This window comes from Cydia strobilella, chromosome 3, assembly GCF_947568885.1.
Source record: "Cydia strobilella chromosome 3, ilCydStro3.1, whole genome shotgun sequence".
NCBI lineage: Eukaryota > Metazoa > Arthropoda > Insecta > Lepidoptera > Tortricidae > Cydia > Cydia strobilella.
The window spans coordinates 15,758,527-15,784,846 of NC_086043.1; the positions used below are offsets into that span (position 1 = coordinate 15,758,527).

The 26,320-nt window shown below is 37.2% G+C and overlaps 1 protein-coding gene and 1 long non-coding RNA gene across 10 annotated transcripts in view; one reads left to right on the forward strand and one right to left on the reverse strand.

Annotated features, from left to right (window-relative positions):
* Positions 1–26,320, forward strand: part of LOC134755982 (very low-density lipoprotein receptor) — a 255,498-nt gene that overhangs the window by 228,382 nt on the left and 796 nt on the right. For 5 of the 9 annotated variants that reach the window (XM_063692726.1, XM_063692719.1, XM_063692718.1 and 2 more), the window contains 9 exons: positions 536–787; positions 2,015–2,315; positions 4,925–5,143; positions 7,167–7,311; positions 8,903–9,112; positions 9,791–9,989; positions 21,183–21,260; positions 23,391–23,506; positions 25,372–25,530. In XM_063692726.1, the coding sequence (XP_063548796.1) occupies positions 536–787; positions 2,015–2,315; positions 4,925–5,143; positions 7,167–7,311; positions 8,903–9,112; positions 9,791–9,989; positions 21,183–21,260; positions 23,391–23,506; positions 25,372–25,530 (1,679 nt within the window). Of the gene's footprint in view, positions 1–535; positions 788–2,014; positions 2,316–4,924; positions 5,144–7,166; positions 7,312–8,902; positions 9,113–9,790; positions 9,990–21,182; positions 21,261–21,660; positions 21,937–23,390; positions 23,507–25,371; positions 26,160–26,320 lie in introns of those variants that run through there. The other 4 variants (XM_063692722.1, XM_063692720.1, XR_010129093.1 and 1 more) reach the window with 3 other exon arrangements.
* The window catches only part of LOC134756031 (uncharacterized), a 473,838-nt gene that overhangs the window by 28,656 nt on the left and 418,862 nt on the right, over positions 1–26,320 (reverse strand). The gene's annotated exons all lie outside the window — the stretch shown is intronic.

Below are 26,320 nucleotides of genomic sequence, written 5' to 3' on the forward strand. Positions count from 1 at the left end.
TAAATTTAATGATTAGATGGATACATTCTACGAGTATATCTGGTTTAATATATTGCCCGTATTGAATTTACACACTGTAATTTTTAATTGAAATTTCCTCTTCACTAACATTCCCTTTTAATTCGTAAATTAAACAAGCTGAACTCCGCTGTAAATGCAACTCGGTTGATTTAACGCCGCTCACTGAATTTCATTAACGCATTGTCTGTATTGAGGAGTTGACTGAGTTTAACGTGTTTTCGTTGCGTATTTAAATGAGGTTGATTTATTAATGATTAAACCAATTAGCTTGTTTGAATTTTGAACATAGTACACTAGTGTTGAATATTCGATGAATAAAGAAGTAAAAGATATCACTTACAAAACAGTTATCAATGATAACTTATCATGCATACAGTCGGGTATCGAAAACCCCGAAGGTATTTAAAGAAAATTAAGAAGAATATTTCTGGAAAAACCCCGACAAAATAGAAGAAATTCCCGATACAACGAACCAATACTTTACCTGTTTTTAACCAAAATTTTTCCATTCCAGCTAAACCAAAAACCGTATGCGACAAGAAAACTGAGTTTGACTGCGGCGGAGGCATGTGCATACCTCTCTCCAAAGTTTGCGACAAGAACCCAGACTGTCCCAACTTCGAGGACGAGCCTAGAGACCGGTGCGGCGAGAACGAGTGCGCCAAAAACAACGGGGGTTGCACGCAGAAGTGCGTCGACACGCCTGTTGGCTACTACTGTGACTGCGACAAGGGGTACAAGCTCATTGACAACAGGACTTGTGAAGGTTAGTTTGTTTTCTCATCATATTACAAGCCTATACGGTGTCTCTCTGCTGGGCAAAGGCCTCCCCCTCGATTTCCATTCGTCTCGGTTTTTTAGCAATCTCCGGCCAGTCGGCATCTCCGTCTGGGCCTACCAGATCGTCGCCCGTCATCATAGAAAATATTTTTATGCAATTTGATGTATTTATTAACCACATCTATGTACGAAGGGGTTCGTTATTTTACGATTATTTAATTATTACAAGAGTTAGGAGCTATTAAAAATTTGTATGGAATTTGTTTTCGCTCTTAACTCTTATAATTGTAATAAAAAAATCGAAACAAGTCAAACGAATGAGCATAGCTATAATTAATAAGTTTAATAACATAATAACTATACAATAAATTGTGTAAAAATATTTTCCATAATATTAATATCCGGGGAGGAAAATGGGGACTACGTTTTTATGGAGAAGCGGTCCTCCACTAACCTCTTAAAGGGGCCCACTGATTACCAGTCCGCCGGACGATATCGGCCTGTCATTTGTTCGGAAGTATCAAATTTTTGTTCTAACTGACAGGCTGATATCGACCGGCGGACTGATAATCAGTGAGCCCCTTAGGGGCCCACTAAATATCATTCATTCATTATCAAATATCATTCATCATTTTGACAGGCTAATATCGTCCGGCGGACTGGTTAATCAGTGGGCCCCTTTCAATTCCAGTTCTCGGATTAAAACGAAATGTCAAATACATACATGTCATCAACATTACGATCAAAACAGAACTACAACTTTTGATTAATAAACTTTAGATTACTCGTGCCACTTGAACCAAAAATATCAAATGTTTCGACAATAATGAAATTAATGAATGTGAAGTTGATTCAATAAATTTTCGCTTCACGTGTAATGCCACGCGTTGTTATGCGTAATATGTACACGGGGTTATCTAGAGGTGTGTTTCGGATTATGCTACCCATTTTTTATTGAACTTGAACCTATATACTCCGAAATAATAAAAAATCGCTTCTAAATATTCGACATACCTTTGTACCTAAGTTGTTGTTGATCACCTAACAAGTACCTAAGCTACAATTGCTATTTTTGCCGAACCACTTATCTTCGAACATTTCCTATTAAGGGGAACGACTATTATTAAATACGTTTGGATAACATGTTAAAACGCCACACACGAAGAAAAAAATCTTAAATACCTAATTTTAAAAAGAAATTACTTCGTTACAGATATCGACGAGTGCGCAGACCCTGGCTCATGCTCCCAAATGTGCATCAATGAGAAGGGTACCTTCAAGTGTGAATGTCACTCCGGGTACGCGCGAGACCCTCGGGACAGGACCCGTTGTAAGGCCACTGAGGGCCACCCGTCCCTACTGTTCGCCAGGCGGTTTGACATTCGCAAGATCAGCTTAGACCACCACGAGATGGTCGCTATCGTTAACGATACCAAATCGGCTACAGCGCTGGATTACGTATTCAGGACTGGAATGATCTTCTGGAGCGACGTCAACGATGAAAAGATATACAAGTGAGTATGAATATAGTTCAGTCTATCCATTGACCAATTGACGACAACCTAACTATTCGCTACGTGGCCCGACGATCGTAAATCCTGCATGATACGAAGTTGTCTACCGTTGTATTATGTGTTTATGTGAGCTGTACTGTAATTGTTTTTGTGAGCGAAGTGTATGTCACAATTATTATTAAGGCCATTCCCTGAGCCAGAAGGCGAAAATCTCTTTATATGATCATATTTTTCTAAGAGACTTTGATATTCGTAGACGTGTCAAAGAATGTAGTTATTTATTATATTATCTTTAATAACACAACTTCCGATACACGAATTGTGACACTTCGCTCGATACAATTAATTCCCAAAGTAACCTCTAACTAGGACTTTTAATCAAACTTATTCGGTTATTTATTATGTGAGACTTTAAACAAAAAACCGGACAAGTGCAAGTCGGACTCACCCACAGAGGGTTCCTTACTTTTTAGTATGTCTTTTTAGTATGTGTCGTCATAGCGGCAACAGAAATACATCTGTGAAAATTTCAACTGTCTGTCCTCCTGTCTCGGGACTTAAAACATCTATTTACCAAACTTCAACTAAATCGGTTCAGTGGTTTAAGCGTGAAGAGGAGTTGAAAAAAGTTATTTGTATAGTTTACATGTTTTTACTTAAAAATGGTTTCAGTGTTGATACCATAAATGAATTCAGCACCCCCGATTTATACGAAAACGATACCAAACCCGGCCTAGCAGCTTCACTGATGTAGATAATCAAGATAAAAATGAGAGCCCTAAATAAACCTTCAAGAGCGGATATCTCAAAAACTATACAAGATATCGAAAAACTTGACTTAATAAAACTTGTAACAAATTAAATCTCTTTTTATTTTGTATAAATGGCCAAGTCGCTCAGACGCATAGTTTCCAAGATATAATCGAAAAACCGAAAATCGTAACCTTCAAACCCCTCTCTCTCCCCCAGCAGCACCAGGGTTACGGCCGGGGACTTTTGATATGTTCACCTCCTAGCTAGTCCAAACAAAGCTACGAAGTCAAAAATTGTGTTCCGAGCATTTCCCTCTATAACTTTTTGGGCATTCATTTCCTGGCCTAAAGAGTAAGGAGCATTTAAAATTTTGTATGAAATCTGTTTTTCGCTCCTAATTTTTACAATAATCAAAAAATTGAAAAAAGTCAAACATAGGGGCATAGGCTATGGACAAATTACATCAAATTATGTAAAAATATTTTCCATAATCTCAATAACCAGAGAGGAAAATGGGGACTACGTTTGTATGGAGAAGCGGCCGTCCCTTTCCTCTTAAGATTAGTTTAACTCTAATTGTAGTTTGACGGGTGAAGAGTGTAAAGACCGTGTCGTTGTTTATCTATCACAGATGACCTTCGCTAAGCTATTAGCACAAACCAGTTATTACACATTTTGAATGACGTTAAAAGACGTCTGGGTTAAGGTCACGATCAGCGATTAAAAGACGTAGTTCCGAGTTAAGCAAAGCGTATGAGGGATGTTAATGTTTACATAACTGTATGATCGCGTAATATTCCGTGATTGTTGTGACAAAGTTGTATCATTAGCATTACATAACAATTTTGTCATTAACGTAGTTGTCGTACAATACAATACAAATAGTTTTTATTGCACACCTCAAAAAAAAAAAATACAAAAAAAAACAGAAACACAAGCAGACGTAAACAACAGGCGGTCGTAGTCAGATGCAAAAACGAAAAGCCATGCCTTTAGTCGATATTCCTTGGTGGATTTTTTGCAGACAGTAGGTACACTACTGTCATTACTGAAAACTCATATACTTTGTGAAAACTCATATTAGTCAGTACAACATCATGAAATCTAACCCTAGGTCAACTTCTAAATTCCATGGACTCAATATCAGTTACCCATGTCATAATTCTGCTCATTTTGAAAAATCTATTCTTTTCATGTCTGTCAAAATCTTCAAGCATTTGCCAAATGACTTAAAATCCTTGGATTGTCAAGGTTTTAAAACCAAATTATTTAAGTGGTGTTTACAAAAAATGTTCTACTCGGTTAATGAACACTTTGTATCCACCAACGCCTAATAACTGTTATAATATTTTATTATTATTATTACTTTTTAGGTACTGTATTAGCTTGACATAAAATTGTTATGAAAATTATGTGTTGCCACTTTTCTGTATGCATGACATTGACCTGTTATTATTATTCTCTATTCTTATTACTAATACTTATTTTTTTTTTTGACATTTTTATACTTTTATTTTAATTTTATAGGTTTTAATGACATGCACATTGAGAGTCAAAGAGTATTGTACGCCAAATTCAGGCTGATTGTGATGTAACCAAATACTAACCCTACCACCATTTATAACCACTCACATTCAAACAATAAAAATTTGTATTTGTATTTATTTGTATTTGTACAAATTCTCCTGTATCACGAATATTCGTAGTGGTCTGTTTAATTTACGAGGAGTGTTAATCTTCAGCCGAAGATTCCCAAGCGCATAACTTTAACAAGAACTATATATTTATTTGCAATCATGACCTTATCTAGCAAACCTAAAATAAGTACCTACTTACCTTAATGACATCATTTTCAGGGCGCCGATAGATGAGGGCAGCCAACGCACCGTCGTCATCGGAGACCAGCTGATCACCTCCGACGGTTTGGCCGTGGACTGGATCTACAACCACCTGTACTGGACGGATACTGGCAAGAACCACATCGAGCTGTCGGACCTGCAGGGCAACATGAGGAAGATTCTGATAAGGGACAGGCTTGAAGAGCCTAGGGCAATCGCGCTTAATCCTCTCGATGGGTGAGTATTGCTACCGATGAAAAATACATGTTGCTAGTACATACTTGATTAGGTACTACACGCGCTAAGCAAACGAGCTCATGCTTTAAGAGTCCTGCGGCGCTAAGTCATTGACATCGGTATTTTGTAATTGCCTTTCATTTCTGTGGTTATTATTAGAAGCAGAATGCTTACTCTTACATGGGGACGCCTAATAAAATCCGAGTGTATCATTGACATCGGTATTTTGCAATTGCCTTTCATTTCTGTGGTTATTATTAGAAGCAGAATGCTTACTCTTACATGGGGACGCCTAATAAAATCCGAGTGTATCATTGACATCGGTATTTTGCAATTGCCTTTCATTTCTGTGGTTATTATTAGAAGCAGAATGCTTACTCTTACATGGGGACGCCTAATAAAATCCGAGTGTAACTGGTCCTGGTCTAATCTGACCAGCGATAGCTGACATAAGGATGCTGCTATGTAACATACTCGTAACATCTTTATTTAACCTGTTACCAATCGCAGCAAAAAACAATATATTTTATAACAATGCTTTACATCTCGTTATTTATTTAAAATATAAACATATAAAGACACATAAGATACATTATTCAAATAATTATTTAGGTATAAATACATTTAAGAAATACCACTATATAAACCTATATATAGGTACAATTATATTAGCAATAATTAAAATAACCTAAATCGCAAACCTCATAACTATATCAAGCACAATTTTACAACTTTAGGGGACAATATAAAAACGTGCTAATTATCGCACTAGTGCGGTAAAGTAGCACCATATGGACTGTAATAGTTATTTATAATACAAGTGCGAAAAAGAGGAAATTCGAAACGAGTGGCGATAAATTAAAACACGGCCGAAGGGAGTGTTTTAAATCGACACGAGTTGCGAATTACCTATTCGCACGTGTATCGTACAACGTTTTACAGTACATATGGCAGTTTAAATTTTTAAATAGCACCATATGTACTGTAAAGAGGTTTACGACTTACTTCGCAACATTATGTCAATACCAGGGTTGCATAATGATTGATCGGAGTCTTATGCGGCATTATGAAATCAGTGCAGAGTTGAAAGATTATAATGTAAATATTACTAAATAAGCAGACGTAGCCCAGACGGATGTTATTTGTTAGAGCGTTTTCACATTGTCCGATCCGATATCGGATGTAGGATCCTACAGGCCGCGGGGGCGCGCCCGGGCGCCGTCTTTAGCGGTCAGCGGTCACGCACACTACAACAAGCATTATGCCTATACATACGCACACAAACAAAAATGTTATCGGTCCGACGACGTGGGGCTCTGACATGGCAGAATTTATCGGAAGCGACTTTTCGATATCGGATGTCGGAAGGCGCCTATGACAAAAAAGCTGCAGGAGAGTGCTATTGGCATTAAGTCCGCCTTTTTTGCGTTATTCATCGTTTTTTTTTTGTAATAATGATTTATTAAATGCAAAATAAATACAGAGAAACACATATATCTTACATTTTACTTGCTTCAGACATCCGAATATCGGATCAGACTGGACTGGTCATTTATTTATAAAATAGTGTCAGGAAATTTATTCCCAACAATTTCAAATTTAATTTGATTACTTTTTGTTGCTTTGTTTACGTAGGTACGTCTTTCGGATAAGAATTTGAAACTGTGATTTTTGTGGAGTATGTAGGTAGGTATCTTGATTAGAACACAGATGTCAGTACACTGCGAGGTTTCGTAATGCATCGCGGTCATAGTGTGTTTTGTAATTTTTGGTTTTAAGATATTTATCATAAACTGAAATAGATATCATGCACTAAAGAAAAGTGACCAAGTCCACCCACGCCCAAGGCGACTACTAAAAAACACAAATCAAAATTTTTCATAATATAATTTGATTTGTTCCCTAGTAAGATGTTTATCTATAGGCCACTAGTTGACTGAAATAAAGATTCTTCATTTCATTTTGTTTTGTAGCGCCGTTACGTTGCCAAGAGTTTCATTTTAATAATAATAATTGGCTACAGGTGGATGTACTGGACGGACTGGGGGCAGGTGCCCAAGATCGAGCGCGCCGGCATGGACGGCTCGCACCGGCAGACCATCGTGTCCTACGACGTCAAGTGGCCCAACGGACTTACCTTGGATCTTGTACGAAAACGCGTGTACTGGGTAAGTATTCTGGTGGACACAGGTGGATCCAGGGACCGTTACCGGTATATAATTAAAAATCAAAATATCCCATAGCATTCACAATCTTTGATATTATAGAATAGTATTTAGGTAAGCATAATGATTGATCACATTTGCTAAATTAAGTGCAAAAATGTACATAAACAACCGTGATACCGAAAGTGAATACCGGTTAATTTGTATAAAAAAATATACCAGTATTCGGTCCCTGGGTGGCTCTACTGGACGGAGTGGGGCCAAAGTGTACTAAACGCAAAATTAATAAGAGTACTTAGTCTATCTCGCGTTTGAGATACAGTCGCGGAACTCGCGATGCGCTTGTGCTTAGGCAGCAAAAGTAAAATGTAAGGAAATCACCCGTAAATAACCATGAATAATACTCGACAGAGAATTATGGCATAGTAAGGAGGCCCATATGTCCATAAATGGACATCCAATAGAATTTAAATTACTATAATCAGATAAAAAAATAAAATGTACATACAACATACAGTATATCATAATTTCATAAAAGCTAAATAATAATAGTTATTTGTTATACAAGGGTGCAAAGTTGTATTTTACCCGCGAGTGTGGAATTGAAACACACGAGAAGTAAAATACATTTGCACCCGTGTGTAACACAAAACTTTTCCCCTCACTATAGCGAGGAAAGTGCAACATCCACAAGCGTTAGATCATCTTCATCAACTGGAATCACTCATTTTTTTACGATATTATACCAAAAAACTGGAAATTCTGTACTTTTACGTGAGAAGTTTTTAAGTAAAATTTTTGTTGACAATGTTGACATTTCTGACGTATGAAATGTCAATGATGCGTTTTGAAATTGCATCGACTTAACTTGTGCGTTCAGAATTATATTTAACATAATTATTAAAAAATAAACGTTTATTATGGAATTTTAAGGTTTATGACTTAAAATCATTAAATAAAGCTAAATCTGGTGTTTTTTATTAGATTTTCAAACCATTTATTTAATGATAATTAATATCGAACGAACCATTATTATGAGCGTTTTACGTTTTGTTATCTGTCAAGCTACTTAAACACGCTCCATTCAAGGTCAAATTACTTTCCCCACTAGTGGATAAAATGCGTTTTTCCCCGCTTGTTTTAAAGGATAAAAGACGGCTTTCCGAGCTAGTGAGGGAAAAATAAATTATGTAACTGAATAATGTATACAGTAGATATCAATATTCTTTGTAATTAATCATGCATGTATTTGTTTCTATTGGAAATAAACGGCTTAATTATTATTATTATTATATAATACTCCAGTTCTTTTTTTTACGTTGGGGAAATGCATTTACGCATGCCACCTGGTCCGGGGGAACCAGGGGAGATGACGGACTAACCACAGGACTACCGTCTAAAACCACCAACGAGTGTCGACTCCGCCTTAGATGGGGTGCCGCAGGGTCGCTATCAGCATTCCACCTTAAGTCTTACTCAAATCAGATTTCCACGGTGATAATCGATGATTATCGACATCGCAAATAAAAGAAAGTTCTGCATTACAATATAGAAGACAAATTAGAACAAATTGATATTTTTTAAATTTCTACAGGTTGACGCAAAAATGAGCACAATCTCATCTTGCAACTACGACGGCAGCGCACGGCGGGTGGTGCTATACTCGACCGACGTGCTCCGCCACCCCTTCTCCATCACCACCTTCGAGGACTGGGTGTACTGGACCGACTGGGACAAGGCCGCTGTGTACCGCGCCAACAAGTTCAACGGAAAGGATATCGAAGCTATCACTTCTACTCACACTGTAAGTTCGCTTTTTATACGGCTTACGCGTGAGCTGTAAAGCCACGTCTCTAAACTCCTAAACTTTAGAGCAGCCAATTGCGTGTCGTATTATTTCTAACGTCGTGCCGTGTTTTATGACATGCTCCATTACGACATTCGAGGACTGGGTGTACTGGACCGACTGCGCCAACAAGTTCAACGGAGAGGATATCATAAGGCTATCATTTCTACGCACATTTTTTAGTTCGCTTTTTATACTTACACATGGACTGTGGAGCCAATTGCCTAAACGTAGGCAGGTTCGACTCGTTCGTTCCTAACAGCTCAGTGGAGGTAGGTACCTCCACTGAGCTGTTAGGAACGAAGGGGTTAGATAGGTATCTAACCCATGTAAAATACAATTTGCAACAACCGAGGAAAAGTGAAAGCTTCTTACTGACCATGTTATACGCTAGTAGAACATAGCATTGCTACATTTGCTACTATGCGATACATGACCGAAAGTCTTCGGCAGAAACGCTGCATCTTTGTCCAATCCTTTAACCTTTACACCTTCTTATGGCGCCCTGTCAAGATAGATTGTCAAGTTCTATGATGGTGTTCAATGTATTCATAATCATCTAAATATGTCATGTGAATCTATTCCCTGTTTTTCTGCAGCTTTTCGGCAACTTTCTAAGAAATCATACATTTCCAGCTCCAAAACCCGATGGTGATCCACGTGTACCACCCGTACCGGCAGCCGGACGGCGTGAACCACTGCGCGGCGGTGAACGGGCACTGCTCGCACCTGTGCCTGCCGGCGCCGCGGATAGGCCCGCACTCGCCGCGCGTCTCTTGCGCCTGCCCCAACGGGCTGCGGCTGCTGCCCGACGACCAGATGTGCGTCGAAGACAGTGAGTATACTTCTGTTGATTATTAACTCCTGGCAAATTTAAACCCTTGGGTTAAATTTGCCAATCAAAAACAACCTTTAGGTTTGAAATTTAGAAATGAATTTTGATTGTAATTGCGGACGCGTTCTCGCGATCGCGTCCGTGCGACGTGAGAGGGATATATGACTAGCACGTCAACACTATTCAGAAATTACTAAGGCAACAAGTACGGACTTTTACTTCGTTGTCGCTCGAATTGAGTTACTAGTATTATGTTGACAGCGGATTCAACACGAAAAGAGTTGCTGGAGAATATTTTTCTCTTTTCGATCTTGCTAAAATGTCTTCTGACTGGATTCAAACGTCAAACCGATGGACGGCTTTAGGATCCAGATTCCATCTAGCGCTGCAAAACAGGTAGCTGTAAGACGATTCTTTGACAGCTTAGGGTACCTACAGCCAGATTTACCTGCCTGATTTACGAGCCAAACCATTTGTGGAAAAAGAAGACTAGCTGATGGATCTGAAAAAATTGAATAACGTCGCGGCACTCGCGGCAGACTTCAACAAAGATCGACCTTGGCACTTGAAAACTGCAATTAACAGAAACTCCTAGAACATCTTTCGATACCTATCAAAGTTCCTTATTCATTTCTATGGTGAATTGTAACTAAATACATCTGAATTTATATATATGTAATATAAATGCGTGTCTTGACTGACTGGCTGGCAGATTCATCAACGCAGAGCCGAAACTACAAAAGATAGAAAATTTGCACGCTAGGTCGCATTTATAAAGTGTACAGTGAAAATTCATCCCCTAAAAGGGTTAAAAAAGGGCTGAAAGTTTGTATCGGGATTTTTATTAAATATTGGACTTGAAAATATTGTAAGGTGGTTGAGAGGGTTACGAGAACAATTTTTTTCAGTTAGGGGCTTGAAACTTCGTAGGTTGTGACAGACAAATCTCATGCTTTGTATAATAATTAACAAATGATTAATCTTTTGCTGCATAATGTTAGAAAATTATGCACATGTAGAATATATAACCATCAACATACAAATCCACGCGTACGAAGTCGCAGGCAACAGCTAGTAAAGATAATCAATCTGATACATTTTCGTGCAATAATTTACTTATGGTAGGTAGTAGTCTCATAAGTACCGACGCAACTTTCTGGAAACTATAAATAAATTGGACAATCAAGAAATCATCAACAATCATGTTGATATATGTTTTCTTTATAATCTGTTTAGGGCATCATGCTATTTTACGTCAACGACTTGATTCACTTGATAACATAGCAATGATGATAAAATAACTTTTCTAGTTGTATCGACGTGTTTTTTATTACCTATACATGAGTTTAATGTGCCATGCTAATGAAAAATTACAAGTCCATAATTTTACTTTTAAGCATATGTAGATAGCTTTTAAGCCATATATTAATATATACCTATTTTTCGTTTATATTTTATTTTATTTTTCTTTATTGGAGAATAAACAGATATAGGCAGATAGTACAACAAAGAGAGAGATTTTTACTTGCATCCAATGTACATATAACAAAACAGGCAGGTTGTAATAGTAACATATAGGCACATGGACCCTGGTAGGGTATCGCAAAAATATTAGTAAGTAGTACCCGCTAAAAACAAATCAATACATGAATAAGTACAACTATATCCTGAGACAATTCCCACTAAGTTTTATTTATTTAGAATGTTAAAGTGGCATAGTCATCGGGCAGAGGTATAAAATGCAAGATCTAATTAATAGTCCTAACAGACACTAAACTAAAATACACTGACGATGATAATGATTACTAGTACTAGTACGGATAATATAACAGTCAGGAGGCGAAATAAGAAATAGAGTGAATAGGATCCAAGAGTTTTGTAAGTACAGTCAAGGGCATAAATATACATACATTCCCAAAGTTTCAAAAATATGTGTACGCTCTTACACCTTAGACAATAAGCACTATGTTCACATATTTTTGAGACATTTGTCTGGATCGATATTTTTGCCTTCGACTACGTGTGTCGATACCTCTAGCCAGGTGGGTGGACACACTAATATATTTAATTTTATCCCTATCATATTATTTAATGGTAGTTTTTTTCCTTTATTTAGATATTATTACAGGTATTTATATGTACTTGCTCAATAGACACCATTTGTTTTTCTAGTCACATTATTGAAACCTAAGTGACCTGGTCACTTAGTTACACCACAGGGCGGACACGCCATACATCAAAAATCATGTTATAGATACTTATTTAACGTTTATATACCTATATTACCTAAATACACGTGAAAGTGCCAGTGATTATTTTGGATTGTAAAACTTGATTTCAGAAAATTTTAAAAACACAGCGCGCCAGTGGTTTTCCCTTACGGACACTTTACGAATATGTTGGTAGAAACAATGTATTTTTTTCTGATTGTAAACATCTACACAACGCCAAGTATTTTTAAACTTGGGAATATTTACATTTAAATAACGAATTTTTAGGGCCGACGAAGCATATGAAGATTTAGAGCTTTAAATTAAAAAAATAGGCTAAATACGTATCATTTTATCTCTCTTTGCATTCACATAAAAAATACCTACTTACAATTAATTAGTTCAAACCTTACAAACAACTTTAATAAAACTGAACTAAAGTGTTGATTTCAGCCTCTCTCCTTCATCTTTAAAAACCTCAAAACTGGCGCGCAAACAGTACAAGTACAAGTCAAGGCATTCCTACGAAAATAGCAAGGATTCAAGGAAAATGAAATATTCCGCAGATAATACAACACACACATTCCTTTAACGCAACGGAAGTTCATGGTGAGAATTATGTGACAAATCACACCCTGCCAAGCTAAATTAGACTTTATTATGGTGTATTAGCAATCACAACACAACAGGGCCATATTCAGGCATGTGCAAACATACGCAGGTGTTTTTTCTCGTAAGTACGTCTGTTTGTTTTCCATGATGCGTGTGTTTTAATATGGAAACTTAAAAACAATGAACTTTAGTACAGTAAAATATACTTTGCGAGTCTCGACTAGTTTGGTATGAAATTGAGACATGCAATAAAATAACGTGAACTAATCAAACATAAAACGGATCATAGTTTGTAGGATTCGCAGTATTTATTTAAACAGATAATTTACAGAAAGCAGATGTGAAAACAAACCTCGAATTTATGTTATGGAGCTTGGAGCTCACATAATGTAACGATAATATGTGCCATTTTCAATCAAAAGGGTACTTATTGTCGGTTGTCATTGTCAATAAGGCGCTATTTCCATACAGCTTCAATTTGAAATCAACCTTATTGACAAGCGACAATGTGGTACCTTTTGGTTGAAAATGTCACATTTCATTCAAGAAAAGAAACCACGCGAAAGATTAAAAATCCTTGGACAAAGTTAAACTAAAGGTTTCCCGCGGCTATATATCTCTCATGACACCCGGTGTCCCAAAGGAGTGAAAATGTCCTAAAGGAGGTTTTAAATATCATCTCCTTACAAGTTTTAGATACATAATTATAAGGGAGGCCCTTTTGCACTCACGGTTTCGCTCTTGGTGCAAAGTGTTGATTTCAGCCTCTCTCCTTCATCTTTAAAAACCTCAAAACTGGCGCGCAAACAGTACAAGTGATTCCGATTCTTAACACATTGAGTGTCGGGAACCCGCTCGGCGGGTTCTCTGTTCGCAGTTTATTTTCTCTACAAAGCGGGGAAACGCTGGGATCGGCTATGAGCCTATACAAATGTTGGCAGTAAATTAATGTGTAAGTTCATCGTCATACTCCTAAACTCATCACAAGCGATTTTTAGAGAACTCCCGAAAAGTAGGTACCCAGAAGAATTAGGATATACCTAACGGAGGCGTGACATAAATAGAAAATGACGTATCATATTTTGTTCAATTGACTGAGGTCAATAAAAGCATCTAGCTAGCGTTATTGTCATTGGCGTTCTGCCTTGATTGATGAAACCGAATCAATATGCTTATTGACTGTAATTGGCGTTTAGGTAAATTGTATATTCCTGCTGATGGCCATATCGTTGTTGCTATTAAATTTTAAATTTTAGATTTAAAAAAAAAACGGCATATGCTTATCGGATTCACGCCCCAAGTGTTCCATACATCATCGTAATTTACCCCCCCAAAATTGAATACCAATGACCTACCTATAAAATGTTTATTGACGTTACACATCTGTATTTAGGTCACCGACATACATACGAGTATGTGTACCAAATTTAAACCCCAATAATGGGTCCAGTAGTTTCGAAAAAAAATTGACTAAGTGGACGGACAGAGACATTCGAGTGATCCTATATGAGTTCCGTTTTTTTCCCTTGGTACGAAACCCTGAAAGCAGACTAATGAAATAATGAAACTTATTAAACTTTGGTATTTGAGGTCATAGCGAATTCTTAAGCGGTTTTTCGAAACCACTGATATGAGTTGTTACCTACTTACGCGCGTCAGCATGACGCATTTCTTAACTCACTGGGTTTTTCATAAATAAGTAACATCTAAAATCTGGATAAGTGTGAACGCGTCGCCGAGTTGAGGTGAATATTTAGCTACAATGTGACTTCAAACATTAGTGTTCAACAAAACCACTGCTTGTGTTTACTAGAAGTAGGTATTACGCAGCGTACTACGTAGGCGAACAACACGCGAACGTGAAGCGAAGCGATGGCCGCATCGCTCGCTCGGCGCGGGGTGAATTTTGATACCTAAGTATAGAAGTGTCCTACGTGGGCGATCTCGTTGCGAACGAGAACGCCGTGGGCCCGCCGCGCCGCTCGCTTCGCGTTCGCAAGTTGTTCGCTTACGTAATCCGCAGCGTTAGGAATCTACATGTACGCCAACCTGGCACCTGTGATCTGCGATATAAACAAATCGGCGTTGTTAAAAGCGTAGTAGTCTACAGATAGGCCATATCAGCAGTAATCACTTAGAAATTACGATAATATTTCCGATGGCAATTGATGTATTCACGATGCGGTGATGGCGCGGGGTGAATCAATCCTTTGATACCTATAGAAGTGTCCTACGTTGGCGATCTCGTTGCGAACGTGAACGCCGTGGGCCCGCCGCGCCGCGCCGCTTTGCTTCGCGTTCGCGAGTTGTTCGCTTACGTAAGACGCAGCGTTAGGAGTCTACATGTATGCCAACCTGGCACCTGCGATCTGCGATATACACAAATCGGCGTTGTTAAAAGCGTATTAGTCCACAGATAGGCCATATCAGCAGTAATCACTTAGAAATTAAGATAAGATTTCCGATTGCAATTGATTAAGTCCAGACCGGTGTTAAAAATATCGTATCAAGATAAATTAATCATCTGCGTGTACCAGGAGCGGTATTCGACATGCGTTAAGTGACGTTTCGTGTTGAACTTCAGTTGAATGGAAGAAATCGTGTGTTGTCAAATAGGTAAATTTGACATTAGCAATCCACAGTTAGGTGACAACGAAACCAAACCGAACCACGCAGAGTTCAGAGCCATTTTAAACCGTATAGTAGTAAGAAAACAAAGTTGATTTTTGTTGCATAATTTTTTCAATGAATGAGTTTTGGTGTACAACCAAATGATACTTTCCACAGTTGATGAACAAATGATTCATTCCACTGTTGAACTGATGTTGAAGCCGAAACTGACAGTTGTGCATCTCGAATAGGGCCCCAGGTTGTGGCGCGTCATCGGATGACGACACATCGTACGATATTTTTTTCGACGCTGTGTCATTGCGTGTTGTAGGTTTCCACCGAATCATACTGGCTCATGACTCTCATGAGCTAATGATGCCATCCAATACAACGGTTTTTGTGTTCGTTTCTGAAGTCACTATTGACTTTATAGTCTTAATACGTGATTTTGTACAATGTCCTTTTATGAATATTGATAAACAGAACAGTCATTTATAGTTTTATAATCAATGTACATGTGCAGACGACAAATCTCCATTCATAAGAGCAGACAGATAAAAGATCAAGATTTCTATAAAGATTTTATTAAGTAAATATGTAGTTGTAGGTATAAGTATCGTGGTAAACCCGTGATTTCGTTAAATATCTTTTATTTTACCACGTCGGTGGCAAACAAGCATACGGCCTGCCGCCAAGCAGTCACCGTAGCCCATGGGCGCCTGCAACACCAGAGATATTACATGCGCGTTTCCCACCCTTTAAAAACCTGTACACCTTTTTTCTTTCTTCAGTCAAGATAGGCAGTTAAAAGAATACATGAATATTTTTTAAGTAAATATCGTCTATTATATCATTCTAGACCTTCAATTTTCTTTAAGTACACTTGTCAGTAGTCATCGGCATTTTCCTCACTTGCCTCAGAAGTGAATGAATAGAATAGAATATCTTTATTGTTCTCATGTTGGTGTACAGGTCTTACTCTAGGTACAATAGTTACATTACAACATGTTACCCTAAAAGGGTATATTTACCTTCTCGGAAGTCACAATAATCGTAACAATCGAATCCAATATAATAGATGCCTGCAATATAATAGAAGTTAAGTACCAGAGTGCCTATGAAGATGCCGAAGCTACTAGGTAATAGTAAATGAAGGAAAAACTGAAGTTTGTAAGAATAACATGCAAATTATTTTCGAAGAATTATATTTATGATAAAATTAGATTAAGACATACGGATGTGACGGATGGGCATTACCTGGAAATCTGACATTTTAAGAGATAGGTAAATCAATACAAGGTACCTGTCAAATTTCCATGGTATAGAATAGATATTAAAGACAAGAAAACATAATATAATTGTTGTACCGCGTTCTAAGCAAAGATACAGTAGCTACACATTTTATCTATCATCATCTTCTTTAGGTGCCATATCCTCTACGGATGTCGGCTACCATTCCGGAACTCTTCTCTATTTGCAGTTTTTCTGCCTAGCGTGGCAGCGTCGACTCCCGTCCAACTCCTAAGGTTATCCATCCAAGTTGTTTTTATTTTCCCTCTGCCCCTTTTCTCTTCGATTTTTCCCTCTATTATCCCTTTAACAATATTATATTTTTAGTGTATTTATTTTCCCCATTCCTTTTTTGTGTAATATATGTTTATACTATTAATTTTGTATGTATTTATATCCTTTGTCTTTCTGGTACATTGTTGTACATTTTGCTACATTTGTCACGCTCTTTTCACTCTTTCCTCTCGTCTACTTAAAGGTCAACTCGAAGAGATCCCTCAAAGGTATAAGTTCGCCTTTGTACATCTTATTATTTGTATGTTATTTTTAATATGTATTTTTGTACAACAAAGAGTTTACTACTAGTACTATATTTGTTATGTCTGTATACATGTCCAAAGTAAGTGGTTTTTCTTTTCATTATTGATTTTATATATAGATTTGAGTTATTACACTTTCTTAATAACTTAATTTGTCTAAGTACTTGTCTAAATATCTAAATACTATAAATATTATTGTGTGATGAATCATTTTTTAATAATATTTAGACTGTAATCTGATAATTAATTAGGTACATATTCTTAAGTGGATAATTAAAATCAAAATCGGCAGTGAACAGGTAATTCCAAGAATATCGAATCAATACAGATTGAGTCATAAGTTCATAACATTGATAACGCTTTAAGCTATTTGCTAAATCATAATTTTTAAGAAAAAAAAACCGACTTCAATGGGGGATGCCGTAGAAAGGTTACTTATTGTTGATGGTGCACTCCAGACAATGAAATGAAAAAGACAGCATCTTTTGCCTAACTAAAATGAGGTAAAACCACCCACGTTTCTAGTAGCATTTCGTTTCTATAAGGGTCATAGTTCTAACCTAACCTAACCCAATGTTCTGATAGCATTTCGTTTCTGTAAGGGTCACAGTTCTAACCTAACCTAACCCACTTTTCTGATAGCAGTTCGGTTCTGTGAGGATCGCAGTTCAAAAAAAAGTCCAGGTCCAAGTTTGGGGTTGGGCCCATAACGAAGAGAATAAATCGCCAAACGTGAACTATGTGTCGTTGAAGAGTTCCATTCTGATCATCATCAACAGTTCCACTTCGTCAAATGTCACTTTTTTATGTAAAAGCTGGATTTGTTGGATCCCATCATCAGCACTCGAGCTTGACAAAAATGTGTCTTGAAAACCTAACTTGCTTACCAATCATAACGAAGAGGACAAATCGCCAAACGTGAACTATGCGTCATTGAAGAGTTCCGTTCTGATCATCATCAGCAGTTCCACTTCATCAAATGTCACTTTTTTATATGTAAATGCTTGATTTGTTGATGAAGATACTAAAATCACTATATGTATGCCTTTAACATTTGAGGAGTTCCCTCGATTCCTCATGGATCCCATCATCAGAACTGCGTTTTGACCAAAACGGGACCAATCTGTATGTATATACTTACAATCAAAAAAAGAATCGGTCCAGAAATGACGGAGTTATGGAGTAACAAACATTTAAAAAAAAAAAAAAAAAACATACAACCGAATTGATAACCTCCTCCTTTTGAAATCTTGAAGTCGGTTAAAAATAATATTTATTGTTTCGCAATCTCGCGGAGATACGATTTCGGTGATTCTTGTGGCTTGGCTTGTGTACAGTTTTTGCCTGTAATTATTTAACTAACCAAGATTAAGTATAATATTTAGTCGAGTTAAATGTTTTGCGATCCGAATTGAATTAAGTAATGGGTAATAATATAATGAATCACTTGTCAATAGTCTAATGCAGCATCGCCATATAAAATGTTTTAACGCAGAAATAACCTAATATGTACATTTCTTTTAACTTATAGAAACTATCATACTTTCACATCTGAACAAACAAACAACCCTCAAAACCTTAATAAGGCTTTTTACACATGGCAACAAACACAATTTACGCAAGCACTATTTGAAGATGTAGTGCCTGCTTACAGTTGCCAAGGCAATGTCATCGTCAAGGCACGATAACTTTAGGGACACGCATAGACCTACATCTATACCATCCATCTTCACCCGTCTGCTGACTAAGAGCTCTTTCCCACTGACGTCCCGTTTTTTGCGGGTACGGTTTTCTGCAGGATCCCGTTTTCTATAGTATGTGTGCATTATCCCGCAAACAGAACGCGCGTGTGAACGTTACTATATTAGCACTTATACTACTAAAACGGGATCCTGTAGAAAACCGTACCCGCAAAAAACTGGACGCCAATGGGAAAGTGCTCTAACTACCGTAATTTAAAAGGTTTTTTGAACATTACCTAATTACACTAAGTACCTACAGAAGACTTGCGGTTAAACTGTTAAAGGGAAATTGTGCTTTAAAAACAGTCATTTATACTGGACTAATAATTCACTTGAGGCCTTTATAGACTGTTGCCCATGATGGGAAATTACCCACCCTATTTATAACGATGGAAAAAATTCAAAAAGACATACGACGACGGTTTAATTTAATTTCGTTCGAGAAGCCACAGCCGTTGTAGTTAATGCACTATTTATAGCTACATACACATTCTACATACATCTGCCAACACGTTCAATACGTATGGGGAGACCGAGGTGAGTTCTGACAGAGGAGAGTTGTGACATCGTCGATTTTTTGGTGTCCATTAACTAATAACGAGCTCACAATAGCGCGCGTTTTTTAGTTCAAGTAACTAGCTAACAAACGCGCACTGTTGCGAGCTCGCTAACAGTTAAGAGGCTACAAATATCGACTATGTCACAACTCTCCTCAGTCACAAATCACCTCGGTCTCCCCTATTATATTAGCATGCTGGAGTATACTTATGGCGACTGCAACTGGGGAAAAAGGGTATTTGTCTTCCGTTTCCGTATTAGAGGTAGTAAACAAACAGACCGCTCGGTCCAGTGTAGGTATTGTATAAGAAAAATAAACTGGACAAATGCGAGTCAGACTCGCCCACCGAGGGTTGCGTACTTTTTAGTATTTGTTGTTATAACGGCAAAATTTAATTAGATACTAGTAGTTATGTAATCCTTATCAACTATTCATTGTCAGTCAGTCAGTGATAGGTACAGTCGAGTTCATAAATATGTATACATTTTTTCACCTTATTGCAATGGATTAAAGTGAAGAAATGTACACGTATTTATGAACTCGACTGTACATGACGCGACCTTGCCTAAACGAGTTAAAAAAATCGTCCGTACGACACCCTACTATCGAAATTCAAAAAGCAATTCGTTGCTCAAGCTCAATGGCTGGGTAGTGAATAAGGTGAGGTGACGTCACGACATCACGCCACCTTTCGTTTAGTCAATCCGGACGCGATCCGGCCCGGCGCTAGCGGCCTTGCTAACTAATATGTCTCTTTATTACATCATTTTATTACACTGTAGTTTGGCAGGCGCGTTTCTGCTAAGGACTTAACAATTAAAAGTGACCTACATTATTTTTTTCAGTAACTAAGATTAACAGATGTTTAACAAGTGACATGTAATTTGTTATCCTTTTAAAGATATCCTTGTACCTACTGGCTAACAAATGTCATCTGATTAGAATTGACGTCACACTAGCAACAGCTACGAGCAGTGGCGGATTAGCCACGTGGCAAAAGTAGCAAATGCCACTGGCCCCGCGCGTTTCGTATTCGTAATAATTCGTATTCAGTACTATTGTATGTTTTAGAACATTTATAAATTTAATTAAGGTTATAAAGATAACACATGACGAGAAAACTTTACAAGCCGTCATTAAGTCAGTTAACTGGTAATTTTGTATTACCTACTATTATATATTTACCTAAGGTACATGATCTCATATCTGTCATAGTTTTATCGTAGTTGTTGCCCCCGCAGTAAAATAGCCTTAAGCGATAGATTCTAGGGATTTGCGCAAATATAGTTCTGTTCTGTATAATGAAAGAAATAAATCCTATTTTTGGGTAAATACAACCAAAAACATTCGAAAATGTTCGATTAACCTAGACAGCTGTAGTAAGTGTGAGCCGGATGGCACTCGGTTAAATTGACGGAACGTTGGCGAGTTTAGGAGGCGCGGCGCGGTCGGCGGCGGTACACTTGGCATTTTTGCATCAGTCGCCGAGAGCAGTGGTTGCGCGCTCCTCGTTGCACTCTATATATTGCTCTCTTCTATCAAAAGTTCAATTACCCTAAAACTTGTCACTTCAACAAACATAAACATAACCTTCAAGCATTTGTTAAGTTTATTTTATAATACATCTACAGATTCAGTTAATCCAGAAGTGGAGGTGCAAAAACCGACAGGTTCAAATGAAAATACTGTAGAGGAAAAACCTGTAACCCGTGAGTATTTAACCGGCCATCCAGTTTCTTTAAACCAGTTCCTTCTGTCTACCTTACTGCTCCTTAAAGTGAACAGAATTTGTGGCATTTGAGGTTATGTCGACGAATATGTTAATGAAAGTGAATGTGAAATAGTGTTACCTACAGTTAAATGTGTGTGCAATCGGATTTTCTCTTGCATTTATTAATGATTTATTGGATTGAATGCCACAATTTCTTTCTCGTATTGCGTTCCTGAATGGGTTTAATCATTGCCATCGCTTTCGATAAGATAAAATTACATTTAAATTTGGGCGCAGGAACCATCATACTAACATTCATCGCTATTCACTAACACGGTTCACTGTGAATGTTTAAAAGATATCTGTGTGTCTTCAACATAGGATTCCTAAATTTACAGGGAATGCCAAACGCCTAGTTTCCAAGCTGATGAACAGCTTTGAATGTGCGTTTAAGACGTCTGTTAACACATATGGTGAATTCAAAAAGAGAAGGGCTATCAGGCCTTCTCTTGAAGCTAGTTCGTGACTACGCCAAAAGCGAGGACTCTACTGAACCTCCAGAGGAACCGAGTTTACCATCTGTCGACGCAGACGGCGAGCCAATGAAGGTGTATTGGGAGAGCGATAAAGAACAGTTGGAAGAGCAGAATCAACCTTACCTAGACCTCTTCTTGAAAGACATCGCTCTGTCAAGAATACCGGACACCACCGACGAACCCACCAAAGAATTACATTACAATTACGACGGACTTAGTCTCAATTTTTTACCAGAGGCTGTGAAAAATTTTAACGCATTGGGTAATGTATAATATTGTTTTACATATAATAATAATAAAACGGGGTTTTTCTAGCTGGGAAGACACACAGATTACTTGAACTGAGCGCATGTTGCATACTTACACGGATTACATAATGCTAAAAAACATTATCTAATAAACACTAATTGCACACGCAAAAATCATATAAAACGTTACTGGGTATATAAAAATTATTTTGAACTGAAACAACGACATAATGAAAGGATGTAACAATGATTTATCAACTAGTGGGATCATTACCAGCATTAATTCCATTCATTGTACAGGGTTTTGTTGTGTATTATTGGCATCCACAACTCGACGACAATACCTGTCCTTCCTGTCCTCTTTTGTTTTCTTTGAATCCCCTTTGTAACAATAATACCGTGTGCAGAACTTACCATAAATTTGAACTAGGTTAGTATATTTGAGTAACAGTTGGCACGTTCCATTGACAGCAGCAAAAGGATCCTAAATAGATTAGTCTAGTTTAAACCGGTGTGAAAAACCCACGCAAAACTTATGTGTTTAAAAAAATGTGTGTATCGATTTAGAGTAGAAATATAGGTGCATAGCTACAAAGATATGTATCAGTATCACCATATCCGAATTAATTACGATTACTAAGTTAAGTTTTGTATTGTTAGCCAGTTGACATTGAACTTGTAAATGATGACATTGATCACATTGATGACTAAAAATCTGCAAAACTTCCACCGTTTTGTTGACATAAGCAGTTAGAATTAGATACGTGCAAGCAAATTAAACAAACACATCCGCTTGTCCTTACTTAACTTTCGATCTTTTCATGTTTGTAATTAACGCTTATTCTTTGGTGGTGGTTATTTAGACCACAAGCAGGTATGTTTAGTTTCAAAAGCCGTGCGTTAATAATCTCAAAATTAGAATGGGTAAATAAAATACATTACGCTGTTTTTGAAAGGAAAACTAAGGCACCTGTGATATCGTCGTGTCTATTAACTTCAGAAAAAGTAGTTTGTTAGGTGACAATGTCACACCAAATTTTCGTCAGTAAGCAGTATTTTCGGCACAATGCCAGGAAAACTTGTTGTTTTTCCTTAAACACGCAAAACAAAACGTACCTGCTGAAGAACTACAATGTCACATACTTACATTACATTCCTTTGATATTTCCAATTCCAGACCGTGTTTATTATCTTTGTAATCTTATTAGGTATTCAAATTTGTACCAATTTGAGGCATAACTTGAATAATTTTCTATACCTAAATATAACTTTCAAGGTAAATATCAAGGGAGTCGCAAAAAATGAGATATAATTTCCTAACCATCGATTTTTATGTAATTCCAGATGTGCCAGAAATACCTAAATCTGACCCAGGAATCTCAAACAACGGCCGCGACGCAGGCGTCATCGCCGGAATAGTTGTTGCTGTAATCTCAGGAGTCATCATATTAGCAGCATTGGTAAGTTGTCAGCAATAATTATAATAAGTTCTCGCAGTAATTACCGGCAGAAAAAAAAACATCATCCTTATACGGTTTTCTGTTCAATCGGCGCCGGGAATTATATTGGCGCAGTAGGTGTTTTTTGCGGACACAAATCTAACTGATTACGATTAGGTATTATTAGCAGGTCTGGTGCTAATGTACCTACTTAATTCGTCTACAAACTAACCTAAAAAAAATACAATTCTCTTACCTAACTAGAGATTTAAGTAAATAATAGTAAATAACGATTCTCACGATTCCAAAAACTAGAGATACATGAAAAGCCATTGTCTTTATGATAATTTTTCTCACGTTCTGAATGATTGTCGTGTTAATCAGTCGTTAAAAGTGAAAGTAAACCCAGTTTAGCAGATAACGTAACTAAAGGTTGATAAGAAATCCACGAACATGTTGCACATGTATCGTAAAATGCAGAAATTGATATTGTATGTGATTAAACTTCACGTTCTTCCTCCTTTTCTACTGGACCTACAAAACAAATTACCAAGGCCGTTGTAGAACTTTTCAGACAAACAGCGATTTAAATTTAATTGTAACGTATTCTGGCAAATAAACATTTCTATTCTATTCTATTCGATTTTAAAGTTTAACCGGTTTAAGGACGCAGTTATTGACTGTGATAAATATTGAAAACCTGATTCTCACAAATCCTGATGTTTTTGGGTTCTTTCAACTCAAAATCACTAGCATATTCAATTCTGATGATAAAAAAATGTCCCAAAAAATGTATGAAAATTGTACAATGTATTTCACTTGTATGTGCGTGACGTAGTGAACTGTACATTCAATGTACAGTGTAATGTATAGAAGTGAAAAAATACTGTCGCAATGTTGTGCTGATGGAGAATGCTGTCGATTTTGAGTAGAATGAGCCCAAGAATATCCAGATTTGAAATAATCAGGTTTTCAATATTGATTAAGTATAGAAAATGCCCACCTATTGTGCTATTGAGCGGAAGAACTGCCTCATGGCTGATGTTAGATTGTTTTCTTTTCTTTATGAGTGAATCATTTGTGAAAATTTGGCATGACTAATGATTTGTTTGTGTCTTCGCAGACTTTAAACGATCTTATTTGTAATTAAAGCTCTAATCCCTCCGAATTTTCTAATAGTCCAGTATAAACCAACTGTTACTTTACAACGATCATGTTACACATACTCGTACATATTCGTCTGAATGCACGCGTAGCATATTTAGGTGTCGTGTGACACCATTAGTTTTGTGTTGCCGAGAAATGAGGTTGGTTTGTTATGGGATTTTGATTGCTTTCCGGAAGCCCTTCTATCGTCCGACTTGCGATTGTTCACTTCGTAGTAATGGCATTGCTCGTGACCAAGACTGAAATAGGTGTGTTTATAAAACTATCCTTGCAAATATATCGGGCAATATATTGCAAAAAGATAAGGGAAGATATCTAGATAGTAACTCGATATTAATCATAAGGAAAATAACCGCTCTTGATTGTAGATAATAAATTGATTGATTTTCGATTGCGCTAATGAATCGCATTCCTCCTAATTGTAGACGCATGTAAATAGCGGAATCTTTAGACGGCGTCATCCACTTTAAACGAATGTTGGTTAGTTTTCTCGATTATACATATAACGTAGGTAATTAGCGGAATTGGTTTATCAATGAATTAATTGAAGTTGATAGTTTTTGATTACATCACAACGAACCGCATCATTACATACGATTCGTTCAAAAAGACCACGGGTGCAGTAACAGTTAACCTTCGGCAAACAAACCATTCAATTGGATTCTCGAACTTTCGTCTAAAGTCAACAAGAAATTAATGTGAATTGAATTATTTTCCAGATTGCTGTGGTGATGTACCGGCACTACGTGCACCGCAACGTCACGTCTATGAACTTTGACAACCCCGTGTACCGCAAGACCACCGAGGACCAATTCGCGCTCGAGAAGAATGGGTACGCGCCCGGCAGCAAGCTCTACCCGAGCACCGTGGGAGAGGAGGTGAGAGCGCTAACTGCTATGGAATGTACGCTTAACATACAGAATAGCCTAAGATAAGGCGCGCAAACTCCGCACTGCCCTCCTTAGGAGCCAATTAATATAAGTGGGTGTTTTAGGTCACTGGCCCTAATTTAGAATTAAAATTTCAAGATTTTAAATATTAAAGAATTTTATTTTTGAATAAATTCAATTCGATTTCTTAAATATACTTAACAATGATATATGACCCCAACTCGACATGGCCAAAAGAAATAGTGTTGTAAATAACAAGGTAATGCATAGTGTTAATAATAGTTAGCTGTAAGGTCTGCCTAAGACATTTTAAACTCGATGTACTTACATAGTTACGTTTACTAGGACATGATTTAAGGAATTTGTAAACAAAATATTTTTCGTTTAGGTATTAAGAGTAAGGGCAATTGATTGTGCCAACATTTTTACCGCATCAGTATTAAATCATAGCTGCCAAATTATTGGTATTAAATTATAGGTAGATATTAATGCTGTAAATAGTCCCTTTGAGATTGCCAGTATATTTTTATTCTGCCTGCTTTAATTATTACTGATAATATTTTACTGCCGAAAATTTTGTTTTACATGCATTAACATTCGAGGGCTATTAATTATTGGTAAGTTGTCAGTAGAACACAAACTGGGTATTTGTCAACATCACTAAACAAACGGTCACCATGAAAATCGCGAAAAAAAATATTTCCGAGAGGAACATACCCAATTTAAATAATAGCAATTGACTTGTGACGTTGATAATACCCCAAGGTTAATAGTTAAA